The sequence below is a fragment of the Nyctereutes procyonoides genome, unplaced genomic scaffold (assembly GCF_905146905.1).
Source record: "Nyctereutes procyonoides isolate TBG_1078 unplaced genomic scaffold, NYPRO_anot_genome, whole genome shotgun sequence".
In the NCBI taxonomy this organism is placed as follows: Eukaryota; Metazoa; Chordata; class Mammalia; order Carnivora; family Canidae; genus Nyctereutes; species Nyctereutes procyonoides.
Window position 1 is genome coordinate 1,624,701 of NW_026575124.1, and position 21,852 is coordinate 1,646,552.

A 21,852-nucleotide genomic window follows, 5' to 3' on the forward strand; every position below is an offset into this window, starting at 1 on the left:
ATACAATGTTTCCCCTTCTCCTATACCTTATACCACACTGTTAAAAGCTTATTTGCCAGAGAGTTCCTTTCACCTGGTACATCATGTCTGGATTTTAACAAAAATTACAAGCATACTAAAAGGCAAAAAATACAGTTTGAAGAGATTGAACAAGCATCAGAACCAGAGTCAGATGTGGTAGGAATGCTGGAATTACCATACTGAGAATTTTTAAATGACTGTGATTAATAGGCTAAGGACTTTAATGGAAAAAGTGGACTGGGATGCCTGGGTGACTCAGCAGTTGAGCGTCTGCCTTTGGCTCAGGGCATGATCCTGAGGTCCAGGGTCAAGTCCTGTGTCAAGCTCCCTGCGAGGAACCTGCTTCTCCCTCTGCCTGTGTCTGCCTTTCTCTCTGTGTCTGCCATGAATAAATAAATAAAATCCTAAAAAGAAAAGTGGACAACATACAGCAACAGATAGATAATGTAAGCAGAGAGATGGATATTCTAAGACCCAAACAAAAATAAATACTGGAGATTAAAAACACTAACTAATGATGAATGCCTTTGATGGCCTCCTTGTAGATTGGATATGGCTGAGAAAAGAATTTCTAAGCATGAGGATATGCAATAGAAACTTCCAAAACTAAAAAGCAAAGAAAAAAAAAAAGACTGAAGAAAATGGAATATCCAAGAATGGCAGGATAACTGCAAAAAGCATAACATATGTAATGGGAATACCAGAAGAAGAAAGGAACGTATTTGAAGTAATAATGATGGAAAATTTCTTCAAATTAATGTCTGGCACCAAACTACAGAACTAGGACACCCAGATAACACCAAGCGGGATAAATGCCCAAAAAACCACACTTAAGCATATCATATTCAAGGTAAAAAAGTCTTGAAAGAAATCAGAAGAAAAAACACCTTACCAATAAAGGAGCAAAGATAGGAATTACATCCAACTTCTCCTTAGAAGCCATGTAAATAAGGGAGAAGAGTATAATGTTTAAAGTGTTGAGAGAAAAACTACCAACTCAGAATTCTGTACCCTGAAAAAAATTTGAAGTGAAGGAGAAATACAGACTTTCTCAGACAAATAAAAATTGAGGGAATTTGTAGCTAGTAGATCTGCCTTGCAAGAAGTGTTAAAAGATGTTCTTCAGAGAGAAAGGACATGATATAAATCAGAAATGTGGCTCTACATAAATATAGGAAGAGCACTGGAAGGAATAAATAAGCAGTTTTATTTTTCTTATTAATAACTGGTCTAGCAATAGTTTATTAAAAATAATAGCAATAATGTATTCAATGATGTATGCATGCTTGCATACAGGTTAAATGGATAAAGAAATGATACACAAGGGATGGAATGGGGTTAGAATTAGGAATATTTTGTTATTATGAGGTACTTGCACTACCTGTGAAGCAATAGAGTCATTTGAAAGTAGACATGGATTCATTTAAAAAGTAAAGAAAAAGTATAAATGAAGAAAAGAGAAAATGGAATCATAAATCTTAAAACTACGAAATTCAGGAAAAGTGTGAAAGATAAAAGAACAAGGGCGATAAATAGAAAACAGTAACAAATATGGTAGATATTAATCCAAATATATCAATAATCACCTTAAATGTTAATGATCTAAATACACCAATTAAAAGATGGTGATTATCAGAGTGGATCCAAAAACAGGACCCAAATATATGTTGTCTACAAGAAATTGACTTTAAAATAAAGAAAGGCACTTGGATGGCTCAGTTGGTTGACCCATGGTCTCATGGGTCATGGGATCAAGCCCAAAGCAGCCTCCACCCTCAGCAGGGAGTCCGCTTAAAGATTCTCTCTCTCTATCCCTCCCTCCATTCGCATGTTCTCTCTCAAATAAATAAATAAAATCCTAAAAATAAATAAAGACACAAATAAATGGATAGGAAAAAAATACCATGATAACACTAATCAAAAGAAAGGAGTGGTTATATTACTTTCAGACAGAGTAGACCAGAACAGGCAAAGTTATCAGGGGTAAAGAGGGGTATTTAATAAAGATAAAGGGATCATACTCTAAGATGACATGGTAATCTTTAATGTTTTGTCTAACAACAGAGTATCGAACTATAAGAATGCAAGAACTGATAGAACTGCATGGAGAAACAGGTGAATCCTCTGTTGTAGCTGGAGACTTTAATAGTCTATCAGAAATGGACAGGGGCAGCCCAGGTGACTCAGCCGTTTAGTGCTGCCTTTGACCCAGGGCGTGATCCTGGGGACCCCAGATTGAGTCCCGCATCGGGCTCCCTGCATGGAGCCTGCTTCTCCCTCTGCCTGTGTCTCTGCCTCTCTCTCTGTGTGTCTCTCATGAATAAATAAATAAATCTTAAAAAAAAAAAAGTGGACAGATACAGCAGGCAGAAAAATATTAAGGATGTAGTTGAACTCAGCAGCACCATCAATCAACTGAATATAATTGACATCTCTAGACTACTTTATCTAACAATAGCAGGTTATACATTCTTTTCAAGCTCACATGACTACAAGTAACAGAATCCCTAAGAAAGGCTGCAACTAAGGCCATTTATTGCTCACCTAACAAAAGCCCAGAGGCAAGTATACTCAGGGTTGTTCTAGCAACTAGATGTCATCAAGGACAGGGTTTTATTTATTTTCCTTCTCTGTATTCCTGGTATATCGTCTTATCATCCTGTGGTTATCACCTCAGGATTGCCAAAGATTGCAGTAGCTCCAAGCGTCACATCCAGGCAAGAAGAGAAATTTTAGTTGTAGTCACCTCTGTTGGAAATAGTAAGAAAAGGAATTGAGCAGTAGGGGGAGGTACTGTTTATTTTAGTTTTGTTTTTGTTTTAGGAGATAAAACAAACAAAACAATATGCTATTGGTCTAGATCTTTACACATACTTTTTCCCTTCTGCCTGGCATCTGTGATCTCTGGAACACTTCCTACATCTTGTATCTCTGTGCCTAGTTATAGTACCTGGTACATAGTAAGTAGTAAATATTTTTGAAAGGAAAACAGGCAGAGCAGTAGAGGCAGTGCTACACAACAGGCAGCTAATCTCTCCAAAACATGTCTAAAATCAGGGGAGTTAAGTAATGAAGCAAATCACAATATAGAATGGTAAATGCTAGGATACTGTTAGTTACAAGATACTATGGAAACACATGGGAAGAGTTAGAGAAGATGGCTCAGAAAGAATGATTGTTTAAACTGAGATCTAAAGGATGGTAGAAATAACTAAACCCAGAGGGAAAGAAAGTTTCTTTGTTTGTACTTTAATTTCCACAGAATAAAACAAATACAAAAAACAAATCTCTCCTTTTTGAGGGAGGACAACCTTGAAGAGATTCTAGTGAGAAAAAAAAAAGTGGATGGCAAATAGTAATTGATCATATAGTGTCCATTATTACTAATTTAAAATGTCTTACAACTGTATATTTTCTGTTTCTATTTTTAGTGAAAAAACAGCAAAAATCCAAGACTTCAGTTCTCCTATTCCTATTAAAACTTAATTTGTTTCAGTTTTCACCCTCTCCTACTCTGCAAGTTTTCAGGCATCTTACTATACAAGATAGAAACTCCTCTAATACATATTTTATATGTAGTAGCATGTCAAAACAGAAATTTTGACAAAGCACAATGGAAAGATTGCCAGATTAAATACAGGATGCCAGGTTAAATTTGAATGTTAGATAAACAACAAATAATTTTTAAATGTAAATATAAAATTGCATGGACCGTACTTATACTAAATCATTTGTGTTTTTAAAATATATATATTTATTTGAGAGAGAGAGAGGGAGAAAGTGTGTGCTGCATGCATGAGTGGGTGGAAGGGCAGAGGGACAAGCAGATTTCTTGCCCAGTCTGGACCCTGATGCAGGGCTTGATTCCAGGACCCTGAGATCATGACCTGAATTAAAGTTAGACACTTAACCAACTGAGCCACCTAGGTGCCCCTAAATCATTTTTGTGTATCTGTAATTCAGATTTACCTGGGTGACATATTTTTATTTGCTAAATCTGGAAATACTAACAATAGATACCAGATTTCAAAGAGGAGTGCTAAACTAGGATTTACAAAGTAATTGACTCTTAATCTTTTAACTCACTCTCAGAGTATGAAATGATCAGGGAGAAGAGGACTTTGAGAGCACTCCTACCATTTCTCCACTCCAAGAACTTACCCTGCACTTTGGAGGCCCATAGAATGGGGGCTGATTCAGTCCTTGAAAAAAGGCTAAGGCATTGATTGATTGGCTAGCTGCACAAATAGCAGAAGCAAAGAAGAGGCTGCTGCTGCATTAGGATAAGCCTTCGACCTCAGAGTTTACCTGGACAAAGTAAGCTCCACTGTTTCCTGTAGACTAGATATGGGCCACATAGACACATCTACTTGAGAAAAATGGCATAGGATTGTCTTGGATTCTGTCCAAGAGAACTGCATAAATATGCAAACACATCTCAGTAGAGAGAAGCTAGAGGTATCACGAACATCAGCAACCAGAGGTATCATGAAATGTGTGTGTGTGTATTTAATTAATTAATTTATTTTATTATTATTTTATTTTATTTTCGAGAGACAGAGATAGAGCACAGCTTTGCTTAGCACAGAGTCTAACTCAGGGCTCAATCTCACAACTCTGAGATCATGACCTGAACTGAAATTAAGGATTGGATGGTTAACCGACTGAGCCACCCAGGAGCCCCAGAACAGAAATATATTTGACAGGATCAAGAGATCTGCAGATAAGAGATCTCCAGTGATGGCGATCTCCAAGGAACTGATGAAAGTACCGCATGAAAGAATCAGCTTTAGAAATCTGCCATATCCAAGAAGTGCTGATGTATTGAAAACACAACAGTAATAGTCAATAAGAACTTATCATTTCCCCTCTCTTTTCTCTGGAGCTCTAATCCCTAAAGTTAGCAAGCTAGAAAAATAAGAACAGAAACAGTAGGCCAGGAAAAAAAAGCTGTTCATATCCTCCTTCTCTGACTATAAGTTGTAATAGCCTTAGCTAGAAGAGAGGAGAAGCCTCAACTTTAAAACAAAAGCAAAGTTATACCTGGTTTTGGACATTTTGCTAGCCAGATAAACATCTTACTGAGAAGTTACCAGAGGCAGGGCAAAAACTAGTCCTGTTGAATAAATGTAAAGATGAAATTTCATTTTGGAAAATAGCTTGGCAATTTCTTATAAAAGTTAAACATAACACCTAACCCATCAATTCCACCCCTGGGTGTTTATCTAAGAAAAGTGAAAACTTACATTCACCCCAAAGCCTGTTTGTGAATTTTTATAGCAGTTTTATTTGTTTTTTTTTTAAGGTTTTATTTATTAATTCATGAGAGACACGAGAGACATGAGAGAGAGAGGCAGAGACATAGGCAGAGAGAGAAGCAAGCTCCCCATGAGGACCCTGATGCAGGACTCGATCCTAGGACCTCAGGATCACGGCCTGAGCTAAAGGCAGACGCTCAACCACTGAGCCACCCAGGTGCCCCAATGCAGTTTCATTTGTAATTGCCCAAACCTGGAAATAACTCAAATGTCTTTCACCTGGTAAATGGATAAAAAACTGTGGTACAGCCATACAATGGAATAATACTAGTCAGTAAACAAAAAGAAATGAATTAGAAATAAATATAATATATGGATGAATCTCATAGGAGTTATGCTAAGTGAAAAAGCCAGATTCAAAAGGTTTCATACTGTATACTTCTATTTATAGGGCATTCTGGTAAAGGTAATGTCTAACCTCACACCAAGCACCTGCTTTTGGTAACTCGTTAGTGCTATAAGATGAGGTCAAGTTAGGGAAATAGAAGGTATATGACCAAAGGCCCAATTTCCAAAGTGCTCCCATTTCTTAACTTACCGTGATTTAATGGATGCAAGAGATTTTCTGAAGGTAGATTGAACATCTAATTGGAGTAGCATAGGAATATCTGGGTACCCACCCAGCTGGGCCCAGAGCGAATGTATTGATGTCTTCTCTGTTATTGGGTAGCTTGAAGTAGACAGATCAGCATTCCAGATAGCTCCCATTTGATCTTGTCTAGAGAATCAGAGACACTAATTGAAACTGCCAAACTCTCCTGAACTCCATATCCAATCAAAATGTATGGTTTTTATTTTCTCCTTTTCTCTTCACCACCATCTTGTCCTATAATGCCCTCTCTGGCACTGAAGAACATTAGCTATGCCCACTTTCACTGTGAGATGGATTAAAATAGAGAATTTGCTGAAATAGCTTTTTCTTCCCTGAAAACTGCATTTCCATGACTTTACCTAGTAATCTATTTTAAAACTATCTTCTTAATTTTGTGGAGTATATAAACCATATCCAGACTGTTTTTTTCCCAGCAATGTTCTTTCCCCCTTCCTTCCCAAAGCTTCTACCTTCTTTTTTAAGAAAAGGAAAAAAGTAATGTTTTTAAGCTCCTTAATTCTGTCAAAATAATTTGTTTCATAGTAAGGAAAAATCAGCTTCTTTTTTTTTTTTACAAGACCAGCTTTGTTTTTAATTTATTTTTTTGAAATTGAATAAGTGAGCAAAAGTAAAACAATTCAAATTCAAATAGAACATCACATATTAACAATTATTCCACAAATCTATAAATGTAAATGCTCATGTGATTAATGAATTTAATCTTTCATCTGGAAAAAACTATTGACACTAGTTATGATTCACTTAGATATAAGTTTAAAAGTATGGGGAAAGAATTCTAATACTTTATTCAAAAAGTTCTGCCTCATTCAACCATTTATTTAAAGTCTTTAGCATTCATAATTAATGACATGAAAAAAAATAACACCTAGCTGAATCTTTGTAGTAAGCCCATGCATGTGAAATGAGGCACCCAAGACACATGATAAAGAAGGGATATCATCAACCTGTCTCCCTCCAGGACCATACTTGTCATGTCACCTGTAGGAACAAGAGAGCCCCTGTCTTGGGATTGTTACAAAGGAGAGCCACTAAAGGGAAAACTGGACTTACATCATTCCTGGAAAAGAGCAGATAAGGAGCAGACCAGCATCATTTTTTTTTAAAGGGACTCAAAATTAGATGTTAAGTATTTAAGTAAGAATATATGTAAATAAGCCTCTTGTTAAAATAGCTAAGAAAATTAATACTGCCTTAGACTCTCCACTGTAACATATCATAATTGTGGGGAAGGGGAAGCTCTTGGGCAGGTTAAAAAAAAAAAAAGAGCATTAGGTCCCGCATAGCATCCAAAGAAGGTTCAATGTCAGTCTTTTTCTAGCACATACCGAAATTTCTTGAATGTGTCAGACTTCCTGTCTTCTTCTATTAGCAGCTCTAGGAATGGCTGTTGAACAAATTTGGTAGAGGCAGGTATCTGCTTTTTGTAGATGATCAAAGGGATTGGTTGTCTAAGATTCAGTTTATACATCGTTTGAAGCTAAAAAGAAATAATCAGAAAAGGAAGCCATGGGGATAAAAGGATCAGAGTCTCTAGGAAGATCCTAGAGTTAGCCCTAACTAAACTGAGTTTTCCTTTCCTATGGACTTGCAAATCCATTTCCTCCATCCTCTTTCTCCTCTCCTCCAATCACACCTCCACCTCCAACACACCATTTCAGCTATGTTATATAAAAATCTTGGTCCCGGGGCGCCATGGTGGCGCGGTTGGTTAAGTATCTGACTCTTGGTTTTGGCTCAGGTCATGATCTCAGGGCCCTAGGATTGAGTCTTGCCTGGGGCCCTGCACTCAGCATGGAGTCTAAGACTCCCTGTCCCTCTGCCCCTCTCCCACGTGCTCACTTGCTGTCTCTCCCAAATAAATAAATCTTAAAAAATACAAAAAACAAAAAAACTCCTTGATCTTACATAAACTGTAGTCCTAGTCCTCTCATTTCCTAGCTGTGTGACTTTGGGTTAGTTGCTAATTTTATCTGCCCTTTTCTCCTCATTTCTAAAACAAGGATAATAACACAAGGTGGTTGTGAGTGCTATATAAGAGTGTATGGAAGTACCTCATGAATTGTGAAGCACTATGCAAGTCTAATGATACAGGTAAAACTTACTGAATATATGCTTAATATAACATGCTTTTTATGTATTAATTCATTTGGCATTTACAACAATCTCACAAGGTGAGTACTGTTGTTATCCTTGTCTTACATATGGACATCTGAAGCTCAGAAAATTTAGATCTTGCCCAAGGTCTCAGGGAATATATGTTGAAACTGTTTTGAACCCACACAATCTGGTAGGAGAACCAACCTCTTGACCAATGTAAGGTATTTATTAATTTCTACCCTCTTCTCCCTTTTGCTTTTTCCTCTCCCTTCTTATACCTTGATAACCACTTCATCATCTAGACTGTGGATCCCCTGACCCCACACCCTTATTCATCCTCTGAAATGTCCTCAATATTGTGATTCCTATTAGATAGTTCATGACACTGCCAACTCAGCTCATTTTATTCCACCTACATTGGCCATATTTTCTAAACCAAAACCTCAAAAATATCTTTTTTTTTCCTGTTAAAGAGCTTTAATATTTAAAATATAACTGTTCTGGAAAATTCAGAATACGTCTGATTTGGATCAGGCTATGATGAGAAATCTCTTTATATCTTCTAAAACATCAAGTAATTTTATAAATTAATTTAGTGAAAGAAAAGGATATATAGATATAAAATATTCCTAGCATGCCAAAAATGTTCCAGAACTCCATGCTGGAGCATGTAATGGGAATATATAATCTCAGAGCAAAGAACTGTAATCTCAGTTTACAACTTTTTGGAAGGTCACTATCACTCCCCAAAGCATACAAATGGTTATCTCAGATGAGCTCTAGGACATAATGAGTGGATGTCAGAGTTTAATAGGATCTTCTGTGCCTGGTGCTATGTAAGCAAGTTAAATAAACTCTTATGTCTATTGTTATAAACTCATGCTATTAAATTTTGCTTTCAGATAGTTTTTTTAAAAGATTTTATCTCTAGTAATCTCGACATCCAATGTGGGACTCAAACCCATAACCCCAAAATCAAGAGTTGTATCTTCCACTGACTGAGCCAGCTGGGCACCCCACTTTCTGATAGTTTAGAGGAGAGAAATAACCATGAATGAATGAATGAATGAATGAATGAATGAATAAATAAATAAGACTTTAAGAGGTTTAAGAGGTTTCATGTCTAGAGGCTGGTAGATGTGGGTTGACTAGGAAAGAGTTGAGCATTTCTGGAAGTCTTCTCTCTTCTAATCTTTTCCCAGCTAGAGAGTCCAGCCAGGATCCCTGTTGTCAATTTAAGAGTTTTCACAGAGGTCATGGTGTACTGGCTTGAATGGTGACTCCTCAAAAGATAGAGTGTGACCTTATTTGGAAAAAGCGTCTTTACAGGTGTAATTAAGGATCTCAAGATGAGGATGCCTGAGTGGCTCAGTGATTGAGCATCTGCCTCCAGCTCAGGGCGTGATTCCGGGATCTGGGATGGAGTACCTCATTGGGTTCCTTGTGGGGAGCCTGCTTCTCCCGCTGCCTATGTCTCTGCCTCTTTCTCTGTGTGTGTCTCTCTTGAATACATAAATAAAATATTTTTTAAAAAGTTTTTAAAAAAAGGATCTCAAGATGAGAGCATCCTGGATTAGCCAGGTAGATCTTACATCCAATGACACATGGCTTTATAAGAGACAGAAGAGAAGACCTAAGACATGCTGGGAAGAAGGCCAGGGGATGGACAGAAGCAAAGATTAGAGTTATGCAGCTATCAGCCAAGGAATGTCAAGGCCTGTCAGCAGCTACCAGAGTCCAGGAGAGAGGCATAGAAAAATTTCTCCTTCAGAGATTCCAAAAGGAACCAACCCTGCCAATCCCTTAATTTCATTAACTGGCTTCCAGAACTGCAAGAGAATGTAGTTGTGTTGTCTTAAGCCATCGGGTTTGTGGTAATTTATTACAGCAACCCTAGGAGACTAATATACATATTTTCTCTAGGTAAATGTTATTTTCCAAGTTTACCACTTTCATTTTTCACACAATACGCTGGTCAGAGGGAAAACAAGTTACCTGGCTAAATAAGGACATCATGTTCCTCAGGCACTGATTCCGTTTGTGCTCTAAAGATTTCTGCTTGTCAGTCCAGACCTGCATCACCTTTTTCTGGTAGTCATCAATTCTGCTCAGCATTATGTAGAGGTTCTGGGTCTCATAACCTTTCCCAGTGTTTTGGACAGCTTGTAATCGTCTGATTATGTTGTTTCTTGAAAAAAAAATAAGAATGAGGTTAATATAACAACTGACCCTAATTCAGCAAACCTGGGCCTAGTTACTTTTAGTTCTCATCCTTAGTAAGTAGAGAGGGATGTGATAGGGGTGGGAGGCTTGCTTGATGAGACCTTAATTTGGTTCCTTATGTGACAATTTTCAAAAATCTGTGACAATCAAGTTTTCATTAACTTTAGAGTTTTTTAGTGTTATATCATTATTTTACTATATTAAAATTTTAGTATTACTATGTATAAGACATATAAAAGATACTTAATACAATTGTGAAAAAGACATTGTCCTTGCCTTCAAAGCACTTACAAGCCAGAATAGGAGACTAATCAATTGCCTGTGCCACAGAGAATGAAATAAATGCTAAATAGAAATATAAACATGCTGTTGGAGCAAAAAGGAGAGCATAATTCATACTAACAAGAGGAATAAAACAGCCTCATACGAAGATGTTGCATAGGATCTTGAGAAACAGTCATAAAAATATGCTTTCTCTACTCTAACGGATATCACTATGTTTGAGCCTTCTGAACAGATAGTGTTTTGCCATCTCTGTTCTACAGAAAAGAAAAGGGAATCTGAGCAAAGTTAAGTAATTTTCTGAAGTTACATAATTAATAAGTATCAGATTTGGGAAGCAAACCCAAATCTTCTCTCTCTCCATAATATCAATATTTCTCAAAATGTGGACCCTAATCACCTGGATTGAATCATCTGAGTAGGGATGACGGAGTGATGGTGGTGCTTATTAAAAATGCAGATTCCAGGGTACTTTCCTAGACCTTTTTTTTTCCATATCATTATTTTTAATGTCCAATGTTTATAATATGAGGGCCAGGGCTTTCTCCTCAACTCAAGTTTATAAATTTTTGATTGGCTTGTGAGGCCAATAGGGATACTTCTTGTCTAATTTGGTTTCTGGGAAGACTTCATTCAGGTCCTCAATGGTCATCTGATCAAACGAAATTATGTTCTTCATCTTCTCCAGCTCTTTTTCATATTCTTCAATCCTGGCCTTTGAGAGGGACAAAAACTCAGCACAGCTTTTCACATCTTCTTTTTCCTCAGCATCCACCTGGACAGTGTATTTATCCTCTGACACAGGAAACTTCGGGGCATTAAACTTCTTCTCAAAGTCATCTACCAAGCCAGCCTTTGCCACACTGGCCTTGTAGTAAGCCCAATCGATAGCAGGTGGTTTCTCAGGAAGAGTAGCCAACCTGGAGGTAAGCATCTCATTCCAGGATTTCAGGGAGTTGGCAATGGCCTTCTGGTTTTGGAGTATGATCTCCCCAAAAGCTACCCTGTCAGTGGTTTTTAGAGCAAGATTTTGCCCAGCCATCTTGAGATCCTTCACCGACCCCGGCGGCCCGCAGTCCACAGCCTCCTAGACCTTTTGAATCAAAATCTTGTAGGCTTCAGGATAAGTATGTATGTATGTATGTATGTATTTATTTATTTATTAATTTAAAAAGATTTATTTATTTATTCATGAGAGACACAGACTGAGAGAGAGGCAGAGACATAGGCAGAGAGAGAAACAAGCTCCTTGTAGGGAGACCGATGTGGGACTTGATCCCAGATCCTGGGATCATGACCTGAGCTAAAGGCAGGTGCCCAGTCGCTGAGCCACCCAGGCATCGCAGGGTAAGTATTTTAAACAAAATAGTTATCAAACTACTTACTCAGGTAAATCTTACTGTCACTAAACTTCGGGAAAAGAGGAAGAGTAATTCCACGGTTGAGGGAATACTATAAACTGGAAAATAAGTTATATTTTGGGAGGTGAGTAGTCTGAGACTTTTAGACCATAGATATGTGAAAGGAAATAGTGAGGGATGAGATTGGAATGGCTGGCTTCTGAAAGACCATAAAAAACATATTAAGGAGTTTGGATTTTGGGGAGGGGGGTCGGCAATGGTAATTCATTGCAGATATTTTTCTGAATATATGTATTTTATGTACACACACATATAAATACATAGAATAACTCTTAGGTCTCTTGTATAATTAGTAACTTAGAACCTACCATATATATGGATTATTTGATACTTAAATGTATTAAATCTGAGTTAATTTAATTAATTTTCCAATAGCCTTGTTTTTTTTTCACATCCTGTAGGTGATTTATTTTGCTCTTATAACCATCTTTGTTACATGTGTTTTAGATCATTTCTCTGCATGAATTACATGTTTATCACATCCATTCCCACAAATAACATTGTTCTCAATGAAGCAAGTAGATAACATTCATTTAATCATGTATATATGATAGTTTTATATATATGCATATATTATTCATTTATTTATTTATTTATTTACTCATGAGCAGCACAGAGAGAGAGGCAGAGACATAGGCAGAGGGAGAAGCAGGCTCCCTGCAGGGAGCCCAATGTGGGACTCAATCCCAGGACTCCAGGATCACGACCTGAACTGAAGGCAGATGCTCAACTGCTGAGCCACCCAGGTGCCCTTGATGGTTATATATATAAGAGATAGAATGATACAACATTGTATACATTTAAGGTATGCAGTGTGTTGATTTGATACATTTATATATTGCAATATGATTGCCTCCATAGCCTTAGGTAACACGTCTATCATGTCACATAATTATAATTTCTTTTCTGTGATGAGAATAATTAAGATCTAATTTCTGAGCATGTTTGAAATTTATAATACCATGTTGTTGACTGTAATCACTATGCTGTGCATTATATCTCCAACAAGCCTTGGTTTTCATATCAAATCTTTCCTACTATTTTTCTGTCTATTCACACAGTCTTTTAGACTTTCTCCATAATTCTTTCTTATTGAAATTCTATTTAAATTTCAAATTGATGGGAAGCCCCGGTGGTGCAGCGGTTTAGTGCCACCTGCAGCCTGGGGTGTGATCCTGGAGACCCGAGATCAAGTCCCACATCGGGTTTCCTGCATGGAGCCTGCTTCTCCCTCGGCCTGTGTCTCTGCCTCTCTCTCTCTCTCTCTCTCTCTCTGAATAAAGAAATAAAGAAATCTTAAAAAAAATTTCAAATTGAAATCACAATTCAATAATGAATTATTAGAAACTTCAAAAATTCATAGTTTCATTTCAAGCTTAGGGAAATTATTGTTCATGGATTTTTAAAGATAATTCATTTTGTTAATGTAAGCACTCAGTCTAGTAGTAACTGCTGAAGAATCTCATTATTTGTAATGCCCCATCTAAAATCATGGCCATTCATCTCTTCTTACTGTTTTGCCCACTCTGTTAGAAAGTTTCACTTACCCTGATAAAATATTGCCCCCATCCTAAGAAATATATATATTTTTTACAGTATTTGATATAGGATCACAGTCCAAGGGAAGGTGCTTTCCATTTACTGAGCATCTATTATGTGTCAATCATTGTACTAGAAATTTTATTTATATTTTTAAATTTATATTAAGTATCTTCAGTATTTTATTTTTTTAAAAGATTTATTTATTTATTTGAGAGAGAGAGAAAGCATGAGTGGGAGAAGGAGGGAGAGGGAAAGAATATCCAAGCAGACTCCCTCTAAGCATGGAGCTGGACACAGGCTCCAGATGGCGCTTGATCTCACAACCCATGAGATCAGGACTTAAGCCAAAACAAAGAGTTTGATGCTTAGTCAACCGAGCCAGCCAGGTGCCCTTATTTTCAAGATTTCAAAATACATTATTTCGTTTAATCTTTGCAACCATTCTTTGCAGTAAATATTATCACATCCATTTTACAAACAGCACAATTGAGTCTTGGAGAGGTTCAGAACTGGAAATTTGAGCCAAGGTCTTCTTTGCTTCAAAGTCTTTGTTTAGGAGGAAAACATGATTAAGATTTGGATTTGAAACTATTATAGTTCCGAGGTCCCTGGATGGCTAGATCAGCTAAGCGTCTGTCTTTGGCTCAGGTTGTGATCCTGGGATGCGGGTAGGTGTCCCTGCTCAGCAGGGAGTCTGCTTCTCCCTCTTGCTCTGCATCTCTGCCCCACTCATGCTTTTGCTCGCTCTCTCTCAAATAAATAAATAAAATCTTAAAAAAAACAACATTATAGTTTCCTGCTTCAAGGCAGCATGGGCTTTGAAAATGGGCTTATTGAATTCAGCTCTACTACTTATTAGCTGTGTAACTTGGGCAAATAGGATGAATTTCCTGAACCCAATTCCCCATCTACAAGTTAAATGCGATAATGTATCTAAAGTTTCTGTTCTTTATAGATGCTTTATAACCCCTTTGTATATGTATATAGCCAGCTTTAAATAATTTATTTCTATTTAGTTTCTCATTGTCTATGCAATGTTTCCTCAAAGAATTCTAGAGGAAATTAAACAAGTTTGATTTCCCTACAAAATTTGTATTTCCTTTAGTCTATCAGTTTTTACTTTTTCAAGAGTGCAATGATTCTTTTTATTATAGATTCCACCAGACTGCCTGGCATGGATGCCCTTCCTTAATAGGAGTTAGTGTTAAAATATCACCCTAGCATAGAATCCCATCCAGACAACAGGAAATACTTTACACTTGTTGGTTATTTTATTATATACCCTTATATTGCTTCAAAAATTTTAAGTGGATGCCATCTGGCCCTAACTTATGCCTCTGCATGAAGTTTTACTGTCCTTAAATCCATCTTTCATATAATTGGCATTTTACTTCTCTTGTTAAGAATCTTTCAATTAGGGATCCCTGGGTGGCGCAGCGGTTTAGCGCCTGCCTTTGGCCCAGGGCGCGATCCTGGAGACCCAGGATCGAATCCCACATCGGGCTCCTGGTGCATGGAGCCTGCTTCTCCCTCACCCTGTGTCTCTGCCTCTCTCTCTCTCTCTCTCTCTCTCTCTCTCTCTCTCTGTATGACTATCATAAATAAATAAAAATTAAAAAAAAGTTTAAAAAAAAAAAAAAAGAATCTTTCAATTATTCTCTATCGTGTACAAAGTAAAATACAAGTTCTTTAGCATGCCATTTAGGATTCCCTTTGATCTGGCCTACCTTTGCAGTCTCATCTCTTATCACATGTTGCTTATTCTTTGTGTTCTACCAGCAGCAGAGTAGTTTACACACACACACACACACACACACACACACACACACACTGCATTTTTTCCCTTTTTTTCTCCCTTTCCGTGCTCTGCTGGACTTTCTGTCTTCAGTCATCTTCTATACATGTTGTACATGTACCATCATTCTTCTTTCCACATCATACTGTATAACCATCTGTTTGTATGGCTGTCTTTGAGTGACCTCAAGGCAGGTATGTGGCTTATCCATCTTTGTATCCTTCCACCCTCAATCCCCTAGGTCTGCCACAGTTGCTGGCAAATAGTGGATATTCAAAAATGTTGATGAATTAAATGATAAATCCAGTTAAGTCACCATAATATTTAATACCTTTGAGGACTTTCTTCAATATGTATGGAAATGAAATGTTATCATCATCTGGTCTAATTTTACATTATTGCTTCTCAGGTATATTGCTTTGATCTTGTGCTAATACGACCCTAAAACTATATTTTAGCATTTATTTTTTTAAGATTTTATTTATTTATTCACGAGAGATACACACACACACATAGAGAAGCAGAGGGAGAAGCAAGCTCCATGCAGGAAGCCCGACGTGGGACTTGGTCCCAGGTCTCCAGGATCAGGCCCTGGGCTGAAGGCGGCGCTAAACTGCTAAGCCACCGGGCTGCCCATATTTTAGCATTTAAATATGGAATCTTCACTTACAGAGATTTTACAAAACTTTTTTATTCAAAAATAGCTTATATTTTTTATTTTTAGTTTTCCCTCCCATATAATGTTAGAGTCTCCTTGATTCAGCCATCCTTGTTATGGAATCTTTAATCTGTCAATATTTCATTCCTTGTCACACTGTTGGTGGTTTGATTATTATAACATTAAGCATAAAGAAGAACTTTCTGCAAAAAAATGAATTGATTCTTGATGGGATTAAAGTTATAATTGTGTAAGTTAAATATTGTTTCAAAATATTGATTTTTATGTTTCAAATTTTAAATGAACTTATAAAAACAGGTCAGTTTATGTTACTTAGGTCTTCAAATATCCACTAAATCTAAATAAACCAATTGCCATATAAAAATTGAGAAAGTTGTCAGTGAACACCCCCCTTGTCGAATGCACCAGGCCCACATAATATCATAGGTGAAATCTGCCAAACCTTAAAAAAACAGCTAATTTTACTATTAAGGTGTTCCAGAGCATAAAAAAAGGTTAAGCTTCATATTTTTTAGTGATATAAGCTGAAAATGACACCAAAAATGTGACAGCACCAAGAGAAGTAAACCACCAGCTAAACTTACTAATGAATAGCAATGCAAAAGAAAAAAATCCTAAATATTAACAAACAAATTTCATAACACATTCAAAGGATGCACCAAGGACAAATAAGACTTATTCCAGGAGTTCAATAATGGTTTAATATGATTGACTGTACTAATAGGTCTAAAGAGAAAATCATATTTATTTTAATACATATGAAAATAAAGTCCTGAAATCACACTTTAACAAAATATGATGTAACAAATTGAACAGAATTTGACATCCATTCTTGATTTAAAAAAAAAATAGTGAAACAGAACATTATGGATGATACCACATTAATATAATAAAATAGTATTTCACCCCAAAATCAGCATTTTTCTTAATGACAAATACTAGAAAGATGTCTACTATCACCACTATACTTTCAACCTATATATGTGTTTTAATAATTAGCAATGAAAGAACTTATATTTTGGCAATCTGAGTTACATAGGAATGGAGGAAATAATAACAAAAGAAATTGACTGCAGTTAAGGATGTTTTGCAACTATCTCAGAAAGGTAACTATAAATAGAAGTGATCCTTTTAAACACTCTTGAAGAACTTTTCCTAGAAAAAAAATAACATGAGGCCAAGGAGAGGCACTCTTAGCTGTGATTCAAAAGCAAGTCAAGTGAAGCCAAATCACTATTTTTAAACATGATTCTGGAATTGCTAACCAATTCAAGTAGTTAAGAGACAGAAATGAGTTGTGATAAAGTTAGATACCTGGAAAACTCAAGAATATTAACTGAAATTTTTTTTTACATGCTCAAATACAATAAGATGGCTGCATACAAAATGGATATAGAGAAATCTAGCCTTCATTTATACAAATAACAAGTTAGAAGAAGATATCATAGAAGAGAGTCCACTTACAATAGTAACAACAACAACAACAAAACAAAACAAAAACTACCAGGATATACACACTTATGAAAGAATATGCAAGAATTAGATGAAAACTTTAAAATGCTTCTGAAGAACAGCCACCTTACTCTCCTCCCCGCACCACACACATCCACAGCCCCAACAAAAGGAAAGGTATATTTTATTCTTGGATAGGGAGAGTGTATTAGGGAAGATATGGTAGGATTAGCTGTTTTTAACAAATAACACCCAAATCTCAGTGGCTAAAAATAAAACTTTACTTGTTGCTCATATTACAAATCTATTATGGTTCATCAGGGAGTGAGCTTCACTATATACTTTCAAGGACACAGGCTAACTGAACAGCCATTACCTTGAGCACTGTAGGTGATGACAGAGGAAAAGGGGACTGTAGAGGGTCTCAAACTAGCAATGACAAGCTCAGCACAGACATGACATATGTCAATCCTGTTTACATTTCATTGACAAGTTCTGACAAACAGAACTAATGACCATCACAAAGATTCAGCATCATCATAATAAAACCACAAGAATAATACAGAATAGAAGTGACTCATCTATATGCAATCAACAAAAAATAATGGAAAGTCTATATATGGACCTAAATGATACAAGAATTTATGAATCTGTAGGGGAAAAGTTAGATTGTTTTGTAAGTAGTGATGGGGCAGCTGGGTAGCCATGATAAAGTCTCTCAACAGAAAGTTGTGAATCAGGACTTAAATGTAAAACAAAAAAAACTAATAACCAACCATAAAAGTACCAAAAGAAACCTAGAAAGAATTTTTTGTACTTCTTACTGTGGAGAAGGCCTCTCTAAATAAGGTACAAAATATTGTTAAAAATAACAAACCTGGGGGCACCGGGGTGGCTTAGTCAGTTAAGCGTCTACCTTTGGCTCAGGTCATGATCTCAGCGTCCTGGAATCAAACCCTGCATCCAGCTCCCTGCTCAGCACAAAGTCTGCTTCTTCCTCTCCTTCTGCCCTTCCCTCCCCCACCCCACCCCCCAACTTGTGCTAATTTTCTCTCATTAATAAATAAAATCTTTAAAAAAATAAAAATATTAACCCTGGGGTGCCTACCTTGCTCATCAGTAGAGCATGTGACTCTAAATCTCAGGATTGTGAGTTCAAGCCCCACATTGGGCATGGAGCCCAATTAAAAAAATATAAACCCCCCAAACAAATAATCTCATTAAAAAGTGGGCAGAATACAGAAATAGACATTTTTCCAAAGAAGTCATCCGAATAGCTAACAGACACATGAAAAGATGCCCAATGTCACTCATCATCAGGGAAATACAAATCAAAACTATAATGAGAGACCACCTCACACCTGTCAGAATGGCTAGAATTAACAATTCAAGAAACAACAGATGTTGGTGAGAATGCAGAGAAAGGGGAACCCTCTTGCACTGTTGGTGGAAATGCAAACTGCTGCAGCCTCTCTGGGAAACAGTATGAAGATTCCTCAAAAAGTTAAAAATAGAACTACCCTACAATCCAGGAATTGCACTACTAGGCATTTACCCAAAATGTACAAAAATACAAATTCAAAGGGATACATGCACTCTGATGTTTATAGCAGGATTATCAACAATGGCCAAATTATGCAAAGAACCCAAATGTCCATCAACTGATGAATGTATAAAGAAGATGTGGTATATGTGTGTGTGTGTGTGTTTGCATATACATATATACATATACACACACACACAATAGAATATTACTCAGCCATTGAAAAGAACGAAATCTTGCCATTTGCCATGACCTGAAGGAGCTAGAGTGTATTATGCTAAGCAAAATAAGTTAATCAGAGAAAGACAAATACCGTATGACTTTACCTGTATGTGGAATTTAAGAAACAAAACCGATGAACACAGGAGGAAAAAGAGAGAGAGAGAGGCAAACCATGAAACAGACTCTTAACTACAGAGAACAAACATAGGGTTGCTGGAGGGGAGGTGGGTGGGCGGGGATGCACTAAATGGGTTATGGGTATTAAGGAGGGCACTTGTGATGAGTACTGGGTGTTTTTGTAAGTGATAAATCATTAGATTTTACTCCTGAAACTAATACTACACTGTATGTTAACTAGAATTTAAATGAAAACTTGAAACAAAAATAATGATATTTGAATAATGATCTTGATGTGGGGAAATAGTCCTTTAGAATGCTGACCATATGTAAATTGTCACAACCTCATTGAAGAACAGTTTGACAGAAATCAATTGCAATTACAAAACATTTACCCTTTGATCCAGAAATTCTTTAGGAATATATATACATATATACATGTGTATATATAAGATTTTTTTTAAAGATTTTATTTATTCATGAGAGACACAGAGAGAGAGAGAGAGAGAGAGAGAGAGAGAGAAGGAGGCAGAGACACAGGCAGAGGGAGAAGCAGGCTCCATGCAGGGAGCCTGATGTGGGACTCGATCCCAGGTCTCCAGGATCAGGCCCTGGGCTGAAGGCAGCACTAAACCGCTGAGCCACCGGGCTGCCCCTAAGATTTTTAATTAAAGTATATTTTTATATGCAAAATGTTGCAGATAACATAAATTCTATCAGAGGTTAGATAAATTCTGATAAACCCAGACTTTGCAATAGTATGAAGCTATAAAATGACTAGCTTTATATATTGATACCTAAATTATCTAATCCCTAATTTCTAAGTTATGGGAAAAGATCAAAGGTCATAACTTTAAAATATGTAAAATGGGGATAAAAGAGCATATGTGCTTTTCTACATATACAGAAAATATTTCTAGATGGACATACATTAGTAGCCCTGGGGGAGGAGTCTAAATGTGCTGGAATAGAACTATTAGGGAGACTTCTCACACTACCATGTGTATTTTTAAAATATTTTACCAGATGAATGTACTTATTTTTTATTTTAAATATGACGAAGGAAAAAAGACATAGGGAGTTGGAGAATGACCATAAACATGTTATTTAAAATTCTCAAGTGGCTCAAAAGGTTTACCTGTAAAAACAGATTTAAAAGTCTAGGAATATTAAGCCTAACTCAAGAAGCAAGAAAAATCACAAACAACCTAACCTTACACCCAAAGGAGCTAGAAAAAGAACAACAAGTAAAACCCAGAACCAGTAAAAAGAAGGAAACAATAAAGATTAGAGCAGAAATAAATGATAGAAACTAAAAAAACAATAGAACAGATCAGTGAATCCAGGAGCTGGTTCTTTGAAAAGATCAACAAAATTGACAAACCTTCCAGACTCATTTGCAAAAGAAAAAAGAGGACTCAAATAAACAAAATCACAAACGAAAGAGGAGAAATAGTAACCAAACACACAGAAATACAAAGGATTATAAGGGTATTATGAAAAATTACATGCCAACAAATTGGACAACCTAGAAGAAATGGATAAATTCCTAGAAACATATAATCTCCCAAAACTGAAGCAGGAAGAAATAGAAAATTTGAACAGACCAATTACCAGCAATTAAATTGAATCAGTAATCACAAAATTCCCAACAAAAGTCTAGGACCAGAAAGCTTCACAGACAAATTCTACCAAACATTTAAAGAAGAGTTAATATCCACTCTTCTCAAACTATTCCAAAAAAGAGAAGAGGGAGAAAAGCTTCCAAATTCATTCTGTGATGCCAGCAGGACCTGATACCAAAACCAGTTGAAGACACTATGGAAAAGACAACTACAGGCCACTATAGTATAGATGAACTATAGATGAACATAGGTGCAGAAATCCTCGATGAGGGCAGCCCGGGTGGCTCAGTGGTTTAACGCCGCCTTCAGCCCAGGGCCTGTTCCTGGAGACCCGGGATCGAGTCCCACGTCAGGCTCCCTGCATGGAGCCTGCTTCTCCCTCTGCCTGTGTCTCTGCCTCTCTCTCTGTGTGTGTCTCTCATGAATAAATAAATAAAAATCTTAAAAAAAAAATCCTCAATGAAGTATTAGCAAACCAAATCTAAGAATACATTTAAAAAAATTCACTACAATCAAGTGGAATTTATGATGAAAAACAGAGCTTTTCCCCTAAGGTCAAGAATAAGGCAAGGATATCTACTCTCACCATTTTTACTCAACATAGTACTGGAAAGTCCTAGCCACAGCAATTAGTTGACAGCAAGAAATAAAAGGAATCCAAATTGGTAAGGAAGAAGCAAAACATTTACTAGTCACTATGGTCTTCATGTACCAAAATTTTCTATATACACTTGAGGAGGTGGCACAAAATGCACTGTCATTATATGCAGTTTTCCAAATAACACATGTGATCAGGTAGGCATAATCAACAGGGGTAGCAAATGTGTTTTCATAAACCAAAAAAGCAATTTAAAATAACTCTTCTAATAGTAGCCAGATCATTAAGTGAGGAAAGGAGATAT

General features: G+C 36.7%; 1 protein-coding gene across 1 annotated transcript in view; it reads right to left on the bottom strand.

The window, feature by feature from the left end:
* Positions 1–5,067: 5,067 nt before the first annotated feature.
* Positions 5,068–21,852, bottom strand: part of FAM186A (family with sequence similarity 186 member A) — a 93,235-nt gene continuing 76,450 nt past the window's right edge. The window contains exons 8-11 of the mRNA XM_055336917.1: positions 10,045–10,237; positions 7,272–7,429; positions 5,878–6,057; positions 5,068–5,137 (exon numbers count right to left, since the gene is read on the bottom strand). Of these exons, the coding sequence (XP_055192892.1) occupies positions 5,083–5,137; positions 5,878–6,057; positions 7,272–7,429; positions 10,045–10,237 (586 nt within the window). The 3' untranslated portion in view covers positions 5,068–5,082. The remainder of the gene's footprint in view (positions 5,138–5,877; positions 6,058–7,271; positions 7,430–10,044; positions 10,238–21,852) is intronic.